This window comes from Elaeis guineensis, chromosome 6 (assembly GCF_000442705.2).
Source record: "Elaeis guineensis isolate ETL-2024a chromosome 6, EG11, whole genome shotgun sequence".
In the NCBI taxonomy this organism is placed as follows: Eukaryota; Viridiplantae; Streptophyta; class Magnoliopsida; order Arecales; family Arecaceae; genus Elaeis; species Elaeis guineensis.
This window is the reverse complement of record NC_025998.2, coordinates 24,048,907-24,060,250: the sequence shown is the minus strand read 5'-3', so window position 1 is coordinate 24,060,250 and position 11,344 is coordinate 24,048,907. Positions and strand designations below refer to the sequence as shown.

The following is an 11,344-nucleotide window of genomic DNA, read 5'->3' as shown; positions in this document are numbered from 1 at the left end:
TGCAAAAATCTTCTTGTCATTTAAAAAATTATCTTTTTCTTTCTGAAGTTTATTTTTCTCTTCAATTAAAAATTGATTTAACATTTTAAGCTCTTTATTTGTATGTCCTAACTTTTTAAATTCTTTGATTAAATTATAAAATGTATCTTGCGATTCTTCAAATGTAAAATCAGGAGACTTTTCTAAATATACCTCATTTTCTTCTGCCATCAACCATAATTTGTCTATCTTTTATTCTTCTTTCTTATTTTTCTTTTCCTTGCCTTTCTCCCTCTTAATCACTGCTTTCTTTCTCCTTCCTCATAAGCCACGAGGCATAAATTAGGAAATACTTCCTTATCTTCTTTAGAGCTTGATTTTTCTTCTTGATTTTCTAGCTCTCTCATATGTTGCTTCTAATTGATCCTATACTTATTTAGCTAAAATACAAGAAAAAATAATATTAAATTTATTTATATCTAATAAACAATAAAATATGTTCATGGCTTTAGTATTTAACTGAGCCATTTCTTTATCATGCTCATCCTATATCCTTTGGGATTGGGTGAAGCAATACCATTATTCAATGTAGTGGGTGTGTGGAGGTTATTGACTATAATTCTTCATAAAATATAATTGTATGCATATATCAAGATATTCATCCTAGCTTTTCAATATGTGTGATAAGAGCCATTAAAAAGTGAGGGTTGATTTATAGAATGACTTTTAATAAGAAAAGATTCAATTTGAGTTGCCATAATCTTTAGATCAAGGCTGTTAGGTCAATAAGGATATAAGAGCATCTGCTCTAATAGCAATTATTGTCCAGAAGGTTAGCAACTTGAGAGATATGGTAAATTAGATTTTTCAAAAATTTTAAGCAAATCTAAGTAATATATACTTTTAACCAAATTAGCTCAAGTATAAGAGTAGTGTATGCTATGTGCGGCAACAGAATTTAAACATAAATGATGCAATAAAGAAATTAAAAGTGAATAAACATAGCATAACACAAAGATAAAAAATTTATAATGGTTTGGTGTTACTTCACACTTACGTCCACTCTTTAAGCTCCACATAGAAATTTCACTGTAATCTTCTCATTATAGTGCGACTATTTTAGCTGGGCTTACAAGTAAATCTAGTTAGTTTTTTGAGATGACCTACTAAAATTTTATATAATTATTTTTTAAACTAACAATCCAACCCAATTGTTTTTTCGGGCTCGCTGACCAAATCTTACAATGTCCAATTATGGGCTTAGACAAGCCTAACCCAAGTTTCTTTCACTCCAAAGAATCTTATAAAGAAAATTCAAGATATAGTAGATAAGAATTTTAAGTATAAATAAAAATAGAAATAAAAACTCTTTTAAGCTTAGAAAAAGTCGATGATGAGTTACTTTTTTAATGTTTGACTTCTTTTTTTAATCTTAAAAGAATATAGCCAAAGGTGGAAATCTCTCTTGAATGCTTACTGAAATCTTTGCACAAAAAAATTCTCTCTTTTTCTTTTTTAAGGATATTCAATGATGACTCTCATAAATGATGTATTTCTCTTTCTAATCTTTTTCTCTTACTTTCTAAATGATTCTTTAGCTTTCAATAGTCATAAAAGTGGCTGGAGAATAAGTTTTGATTGTTAGAAGGGTTGAATTATCCGTTGGACTGGAGAAACAGCTATTAAAATAAGATAGAAAAACTAACCATTAAAGTTGTCCCCAAGTCAGGAGTCGAATTATGTAGCATTTATATCATTGAACTTTAAGTTATATTATTTGTGATTCATGAATATGAAGTATGATATTTATTTATTAAATTTGTTTCACTATAAAGTATTGTTTGATGCATTTTTGAATGTATTGATTTTGTTATGAAGTGATGATCGATTGATTTCGATTTGAGATAGTTTTATGTATTGTTTGATTGAAATGTGAAACTAATTTTATTGAAAATGATATTTGATTTGAGATAAATTTTAACTTGCAACTTGACTATGCATCAATACCCTACTAATAGGGGTTGCGTCTAGTACATCAATACTCTATTAGTAAGAGTTGTGCACTGATATATCGACATCCTGATAGTAAGGTTATACATTGATACTTTGATCTTTTTTAAGCTCATTCTGACGTAGCCATAGGGTATAAGTGCGATCATGTTCATGGTTGTCTAGGTGAATCAGATATTTTGAGAAAAATTTATTTACAAATAAAAATAAATTTTGAAAAAATTGAATTCAAAAACATCTTATTTTGATTAGTATTGTATATTCTAAATTAAATCTTAAATCTAATATACTTTGTATATTTATTTTCAGTATATTATTATTATTTGGTTTATCTAACTAAAATATTCATTGCTTACTGAATTGTCAAGCTTATTATGCTCTCTCTCTTTCAGATTCAGATGCTTAGTTTCAGATATGAATATGACTTTGGAAGTAAAATTAGAAGTGAATTAAATTCAGCAATATCAATATTATTTATATTTAGATTTGTTATTATTAGTTGAGATTTATCCGTTAAGATTTATTTGATGTAAAAACTTTTATATATATTTATTAGTTAGATTTATTAATGAAATTTGACTTTTAATTTTTTATATTTATTTTATTATTTGCTTTATAATATCGTGAAGAGATACCTTACATGTTTGTGAGAGAAATTTTCTATAATCATGCGCCAGTTGCCGCAATCCCAAACTTACGATTTTGGGTCGGGGCCATGACACAAAGACTTCGTGTAGCGCATTGACGAGTTCAAGAATGAAGTGATGCTGGTTCTCAAACTTCAGCACCGAAACCTAGTTTGGCTTCATGTGCAAATGTATCTTCTCTTTCTTTATCTTTGTTTTCCGTTCCTAACTAAATTAAGAAAATAACAACTAACATAATCCAAACGTTTTATTACTTAATTCAGTAGTCCAGATACATACTAACCTTTGCCTTGAATCATTAACCAACCCTTTGTAATTAAATGCAGAAGTATTTGAACTGGAAAAGACATATAGCCGGACACAAGTATCAGAATTGGAGCCTTTAAGTAGGGAGGTCCCTCACCACACTTTAAACTCCAATTAAAATTTTAATCAGACTTAACAATTAGCAGGTTGGTTGTCTTGGCCTACTTCATGGAGCTTAAGCATGTTGCAGTTATTCTTCTGAACCTACCACCATATTGTAATCAATCTGGAAGACCAAGTCAATACCAGGTTTTGACTCTAACCAGTTTTTGTTATCTTTGGTCAACTCTTGGGCTAAAAGCATATGTAAGCATGCTAAATTTTCTACCAATTTCAGAAAAATCAAATAGAGGCTGACATATTTTGTTGTTTATTATTCGTGCAAAGAAGGCTAACAGAAGGAAAACTTTGGGAAGATAAAAGCGTGTTACTGGATTGGCAAACCTCCTAGAACGTTATAACAGGGATTGCTCGAGGTCTTCTTTATACCTCCACCGGCACTTTAAACTATGAATTATTCACAGGGATTCTTCTTGATAGAGATTTAATTTGAACCCTAAAATATAATACTTTGGCATGGCAAGAATATTTAGAGGGGATGAGGCAGCGGTAAATACTTGGAGGATGGTCGGGACATGGTAAGCATTATGTAAGGTAAGTATTATTTAAGTTTATTTCTTGTGCACATAAAATTTTTTATTTCAGACCAAAATGTGAAAACATCTCAGTGATAAATGCAGTAGGTACATGTCTCTTGAGTATGCCATGGATAGCGCCTCAGTAAAATCCGCTGTATTTAGTTTTGATGTCTTAGTAAACTTGAGATCATTAGTGGCAAGAGGAACATAGGGGTTTCTCATTAGAAACACCAAAGAAACCTTCTAGCACATGTAAAGATTGGAAAAAAATAATTAATTCTGTTAATATGTTCTATTTTTTATAATAAATCATTAAGAGATGCAATAATTTTTGGGCACTGAATTCATGGATAGAAGGTAATGGCTTGGAACTTGTAGATGAATCAATTAGCTACTCAATTTCCATGTGTGAAGCCTTGAGGTGTACATCAGGAATTGTAAAATTTTCTCATATATGAGAGACAGATTATGAGAGTTCGCGTTCTTCCAAACTTTCTGTATTCCTTTGCCGGACCATCTTGGCTATCCTCAACTATCTCAGTTCCTTATCTCAATCAGCAGTCCCTTGGTATAAATCAGCTATAACAGGTTATATGCTTTTTTTCCCTTTTTTTTTTCAGAAAAAGGAGACAATCTAAGCATTCAAATCCTGAAGGAGTAACCATGAGAAGGGGAGAGAAAATTTGTAGCTAGCTTGGATTCATTAACTTAAAAATGAAGTAGAATGTCCGACACATAGGGGGGAAAAACAATTTCCAACATTCCTGTGCACAAGATTAAAATTTCTTGACCTGTTGGTTCATGCATTAAACCAAATTATCAATCTGGAAGAAGACCATGTTCACCATAAATGGTTATTAATGTGCTATGGCGTGATATGACACAGTAGAAGGTTTTTCTTTTTTATTCCCCCTCCGAGGATAAAATGTTCCCTTTCGGATCCTTTTTGAGCGGCAAGTTCAGATCTTTAGCAGATTGCCACGGCTTATTTCCATTTGGAAATTAAGTCTACTATGGACTCCAGGAAATTCCAGCAAAGTTGCAATCTTGAAATTTGAAATTTGATATTCATAGCTGTCTCGTCTAATGGTCATGATACCTAGATTATCTTACCTAACTAAAAAAAGCATGCTATATTTACCAAAAAAAAATACAGAATGCTACTCGAGTCCTTATCAGCTCGGTCCAATGGGACGCTTTTGTCTATTACTTTGAACATTGAGTCCACCAACCTTGTATCTCAACGTATGTGAAAAATAAGCGGATTGAAATGCTTCGTCACTCCAAGATCAAATGATCTCAGCCATCCAATTCATTCGTTGTCCAAATGGTGGATCGTGGTCGGCTGGGCCCTAGTATACCATGCTTCACATGACAGTGGACCACCGTTACTCCCTGCATCATGGACTTAATTTCAGCTCATCACCACAGTCAAAGTCTTGGAGCCAGAGTCAAGGTCTCCCCTGTGTACCGTTCATTAATCAACAGTGGAATCTAGGCCGTGCCACCCAAGCCAGTCTCGTCCCCATCCCCGTCTACCATCCATCCGCCGGGTTTGATCAAACTGAGGCGTCAACACGTTCCGGCTTCAACGCCCATTATTTAATATACGCTAAATTTGAACGTGGTACACCAGGTCTGCCTGCATTCCTTCTTTACTATAAATCAAATAGTCCAATCAAGGTTAGGTATCGATCTCATGACAGATATAACATCTGTCCTTCTCCTTTTGAATTACAGCCATTTGGAAACATGAGAAGGCCTCCCATATTCCCATCGCTTCTCTTCTTCCTCTCCACTCTCTTCTCCTACTCCATTGGAGGTGACATCCTAACTCCAACCCAGCCCCTCACCGACGGCCAGACCCTGATCTCAGCCGGCAGGATCTTTGAATTAGGCTTCTTCAGCCCTGCCAACTCCAACAACCGGTATGTCGGCATATGGTACCATAAGGTGTCGGTGCAAACCGTCGTGTGGGTCGCCAACCGCCAGCACCCAATCTCCGAGCGCAAGGGAAACCTATCCATCACCGCCAACGGAACACTCATCATCACCGACCAGAATTCCACCACCATCTGGTCCTCGGGCTCGTCGGGCCTCGCCAACCCGGTCGCACAGCTCTTGGATACTGGTAATTTGATAATTAGACAGACCAGCGATGACACCCATGATCCGAATAGCTTTGCATGGCAGAGCTTCGATCACCCGACCGACACGCTACTTCCGAGCATGAAGCTCGGGTGGAACCTAACGAGCCATCTCAACCGCAACCTGACGGCGTGGACCAGTTCCAGCGACCCGGCGCCGGGCTACTATTCTATGGCTATGGATATCCAGGGCGACCCGGAGATCTTCCTATGGAACGGAGCGCACCGGGTGTGGCGCGCCGGGCCATGGGTCGGCCAAAGGTTCAGCGGCGTCCCGGAGATGAAGACCTACAGCATGTTCAAATTCGACTTCGTCAATGACCAGGACGAGATCTACTACTCGTTTAACATCTTTAACGAATCGATCATCTCGAGGCTCATCGTGAACCAGTCCGGCGTGACACAGCGGATGGTCTGGCTCGAGCAGAGCCAGATGTGGAGCATCTTCTGGTTTGCACCCAAAGACCAGTGCGACAACGTGTCGCCGTGCGGTCCGTTCGGGGTCTGCGACCCTAACAACTCGCCGATATGCGACTGTTTGCAGGGTTTTGAGCCCAAGTCGCCGACGAATTGGGCTCTGAGGGATGGGTCGGAGGGGTGCAAGAGGAAGACGGCGCGGGATTGCCGGAACGGGACTGATGGGTTCGTGACGGTGAGCGATGCCAAGCTGCCGGACACGTCGGGCTCAACGGTCGACATGAGCCTGAATTTGGATCAGTGCAGGGCTAAGTGTTTGACGAATTGTTCGTGCACGGCCTTTGCGAGTGCGAAGACCAGCGGGGATGGGTGCATAATTTGGACTACGGAGCTCACTGATCTTAGGGTGTTCGGGTTCGGTGGACAGGATCTCTACGTCCGGGTAGCAGCGGCTGATCTAGGTATGTGCTGTTCCATTGCTTTAGATAAATGAGATATATACTTTTATCACTGTGTGAGCCAGAATCTGGTGGAGGCGGCGCCTTTTTGCGTCGATTCACAATGGGGCTTATACATCGTTAATAGTGTATATAAGCTAGGGTCACTGAGGTGGCTTTAAGTGCGAGTCATGTTGCACACAGAAGTTAGGTGTAGCAGACTCATGCCTGTAAGGGTGGCTTCCAAAACTAACGGGCTCCTGTCAAAATATGCGGTAGGAAGCCGACCTCTCTTGACTATTTCCTCGCTTAAAAGTCATCAAAGAAGCTTCCCTTCGGATCTTGGTGTGATGTCCAATCTATGTACTGTGTGACAGTGAGGCCTTGGAAAGTAGAATACAATAATATCCTAGACTTTAGGAAATTTTCCTGTGTACAACCTCATATTGTTACTAATTCTCGTGGTCCCATATGACCAGGATAGTAATCAGGGGTAAGCACTTTATAACTTTTATTGACGTATTGAGGAAAACCTCTGGCGCCTACAACTGTTGGCTTTAGTAACTGGATAATTAACTAGCCCCGTATGTGACACCAGTATTCTTTTTTTCCCAACTGTTTGACTTTGTATAATAATCTCCTAAATGACCCCAACCTTCTCTTGTTACACGACAAGAGAGTTGTTCATATCAAAATTTTTAAGCCCTTTTTACGGACTATGATATTCTGCTATCTCAGTCTTGTCCTAACAACCGTCCCTATTGAGAATCCTCTATTCAATCTCTCCTTTTTTTTTTTTCCTTTTCCTTTCCTTTCTTTCTTTTCTTTTTTCTTTTTTTTTTTTTATTTTTCTTCTTCTTTTAATTGTCTTTCTTTCCTTCTTCTTTGCTTTCTTTTTCCCTCTTATTCCTTTCTTTCTTTCTTTCTTCATTCTCTCTTCATTCTTTCTTTTCTTCCTTTCTTTTTTTGCCTTTTCTTCTTATTTATTTTCGTTCTTTCAACCAAGTCTTTAAATAGTTTATAACTGAAGCCCTATAGCATTATTCATGTGTTAATATATCATTAGAAGTTCAAAATGTTTTCACGGGATTGCATTATCTAAATTTTCTCTGACACCCTACCACATATAGTTTCTTACTCTAGTGCATAAGGACTTAGTGGTTACATTTCTCTGCCTAACGATTAGATATTCCGGGTTCAAATCTTGAATGTGGCATCTCCATGTATTTAACTCTATATAACTATACTCTAAACAGGACATCCTCCCATTCGTTTTTTTCCAAAATATAAAAATGAAAATCCTACACTGTTTTCCTAGCATTCACTACTGAACCATCATCCATGCTTTACACATCTCAAGATTCTCAACCACTTCTTTGGTCATATATATTATAGCAATGGAAACAAATCATTGAAAGTTGCTTTATATCTAAATAAATTTAACTAATTTCCATCAGATGTTAAATAAATATAAGATAAGAAACTAATTGATAATTAGTTTAATGATATTAATAGACCAAAGATTCTCAACCATTTGTAAACACAGTCGCAAATAACACTACAGGAGTAGTGAATAGTACACCTTTTATACACTTGCCAAAATGTAACTTTTGGTGTTAAAATTTTCCTGTAGTTTGATTTATTCTCGTGCCTTTTTCTAGTTAGACGTTTTTGGATCATGATAGCAACACATCTAAAAGTCCTACCTCATAAAAGCAACCTTGTAGGACGCTTCCTTCTCCATCGAGAGGGTAAAGCCCAAAAAAAAATCGAATGGAAGATATGTCTTTGCAGAAGAAAACGGACGGATGATCCATTTTTATGTAGAAACTTGGACGAACAATGTTTTTTAATATTTTGCAATATTTATTTGGTGGTAGGTGTGGCGGATGGGTTGGGATGGGGAGGTTGAAGAAGATACGGAACAGGAAGAGAAAATTAAGTGGAAAGGGATATATTGGTTATTTTAGAATTAGAGAAAGTAGGTAGGGACCGAGTTGGATGTTATAGCTTTTGTCATCGGGGACCCGGTCCCTCCGAGGACCGGATGTTAACTTGTGTTTTTTTAAAAAAATATATATATATACTTTTTACCTGGATGAAGTAACTAAGCAACCGCTGTTCTAGTTTTGAAAGAAAATGCCAACTAATTACAGAAAGAAAACAATTTCTTGCATTCATACGATAGAAGTGATGTTTCAGGCTCAGCGTCAGACCATTCACACCGGAACGACATAATCGCGGTCGTGGTGGGCTCAGTGCTGGGGATTCTACTGCTTGGCTTCATTTGTTGCTGCTTCTGGAAAAAGAAAAAGAGGACAAGAAGACAAGGTAGAGTTAGGCGTTCTACCTCATAATAAGTTGACGTAATATGGGTGGCTCATACTGATAATTGCCTAGTTTTTTTGTTCAACAGCTCAGTCCACGTTAGGTAGCGTTTCCTTTGCCAGCAACTACATTGATGAGAGCACTGAAGGAAGGGAATTGGAGCTGCCTTTATTTGATTTGGGAACAATTGCAGCAGCAACCAACAACTTCTCTATCCAAAACAAGCTTGGAGAAGGTGGCTTTGGCCCCGTATACAAGGTATATTCTCTGTCCAACAACAGCACGAAATAAAATGTCATCATCGGAAACCAATTACCAGGATGGCAGAAGTGATTAGCTAGATTAAATTATACTAATTTGTTCTGAATGATGTGAGCTCCCTTTTGTGAGGAAATAATAATTTAACTCATTTAGAAAGATAATGGCTGCCCTCTTGGTGTTTGATTCTATGTAGAAAAATCGGGTTACTACAAAGGTCTTGATTGGTGTCTGCTTCTAATGTTAGTGTTTTAAATTATTACCAAGAAAATTATTTTTCTATATTAGATGCTGCTTTCATTTGAATTTTAACAAAAGATTTGTGCTGATTCTGTTCTGTATACTAGCAATGACATGTAATTGTTGGATGTGGTGAATTCAGGGCAAGCTGGGAGATGAACAAGAGATAGCTGTGAAGAGGCTTGCAAAGACTTCGGTGCAAGGCCTTGATGAGTTCAAGAATGAGGTAATGCTCATTGCCAAGCTTCAGCATCGGAACCTTGTACGACTTCTTGGCTGCTGCGTTCAAGGAGAGGAAAGGATGCTGATCTATGAGTACATGCCTAACAGAAGCCTGGATGCCTTTCTATTTGGTTAGCTAAGCTTTTCTTCCCTGACACAGCATTTATTATTTCATTAATGATGTCATTTTAAATGTGATTTTTCCTATTATAAAACTTTGTTGACGTTTAAAACATTATTAAGCTTTGCCTTCAATTTACATGACATTGACCTTTGCCTGTTTAGCTGGAGAGGTAATGCGGACTCAAAGTGACATATTGCCTCAGCTTTCTCACCTGAAATGCCACTTTAAAAAGAGATATTGAGCTAAAACTTTTTATTAGACCTCACAATCAGTGGTTAGTTGGCTTTATTGAGCCCTACATAAGCTTGTTGCAATGATGCTTCTTAAGCAAATACTATATTTTAGACAGTCTTTGTTAACATGAATTTTAGAATTCCAAGCAATTCATTTCTAATGAATCTTGGTGACTTTTCGACTGCATGCTTACTTTAGCTCAGTAAAATTCAATTTAGTAAGACTATACCAAGGTTAACACAATTTTTTCCCAGACAAAGCTAAAGCTGCACTGCTGGATTGGCGGACCCGCTATCACATTATAGTAGGGATTGCTCGTGGAATTCTCTACCTTCACCAAGATTCTAGATTTAGAATTATTCATAGAGACCTCAAAGCTAGCAACATTCTTCTCGACAAAGAAATGAACCCCAAAATATCAGACTTTGGCATGGCAAGAATATTTGGAGGGGATGAGACAGAAGCAAACACACGAAGAGTGGTTGGTACCTAGTAAGTATTTTTACATTATGTTATTGTACATTTGCTGAAAAAATCACCATATAATTATATTCTATACTCAGCAGTTCTCAAAAAAAAAAAAAAAAAGAAGAAGAAGAAAAGCTTAATCATCTTAATTATAATGCAGTGGATACATGTCTCCTGAGTATGCCATGGATGGTATCTTCTCAGTGAAATCAGACGTATTTAGCTTTGGTGTTCTAGTACTTGAAATCATAAGTGGCAAGAAGAACAGAGGGATTTACCTCTCTCATCGCCACGTAAATCTTCTAGGACATGTGAGTGTTGGAAAAAAATGTGCTTATTTCCATTCAGATGCTCTATTTATTTCTTTGAGAATTTATGACATCTGCTACAATTATTTGTCAGGCATGGAGTTCATGGAAAGAAGGTAATGGCTTGGACTTGGTGGACGACTCAATAGTTCACTCATTTCCCGTGTCTGAAGCGTTGAGGTGTATAAAGGTGGGTCTCTTGTGCGTTCAAGAACACCCGGAGGACAGGCCAACAATGTCCTCCGTAGTGTTAATGTTGGGCAGTGAGAACACCCCTCTCCCAGACCCTAAGCAGCCTGGTTTTGTTTCAACGAAAGGTCCCTTGGAAATTGATTCATCATCAAGCAAGCAAGACTCATTAACTGTAAATGGCTTATCAGTTACAATATTTGAAGGCCGATAGTAAATGTATGCAACCATAAGAAATAGGAAATTTTCTAATGTGGATTGGGAGAGAGGATGCCATCCTACTTGTTCTTTTAAACTTTTGCTTTGCTTTGTTGGACCAACTTCACTGTTCTAGGTCTATCACTCCTGTCTTGGTGGTGCGCATAATTATGTGGCTTGTAAGAGATAGCTAG

At 37.3% G+C, this 11,344-nt stretch overlaps 1 protein-coding gene across 2 annotated transcripts; it reads left to right on the top strand.

Moving 5' to 3' along the window:
* Positions 1-5,294: 5,294 nt before the first annotated feature.
* On the top strand, positions 5,295-11,291 carry LOC105046985 (receptor-like serine/threonine-protein kinase SD1-8). Of its 2 annotated transcripts, XM_019851451.3 has the most exons (7): positions 5,295-6,605; positions 8,784-8,912; positions 8,998-9,167; positions 9,550-9,760; positions 10,242-10,479; positions 10,616-10,766; positions 10,858-11,291. In XM_019851451.3, exons 1-7 carry the CDS (start codon positions 5,333-5,335, stop codon positions 11,164-11,166), a joined length of 2,481 nt encoding a protein of 826 aa, XP_019707010.2. In that variant the 5' UTR covers positions 5,295-5,332; the 3' UTR covers positions 11,167-11,291. The 2 variants fall into 2 exon arrangements, with proteins under 2 accessions (XP_019707010.2, XP_073115469.1); XM_073259368.1 differs by lacking the exon at positions 10,616-10,766 and having other exon boundaries at positions 10,858-10,997.
* The last annotated feature ends 53 nt before the right edge of the window (positions 11,292-11,344 follow it).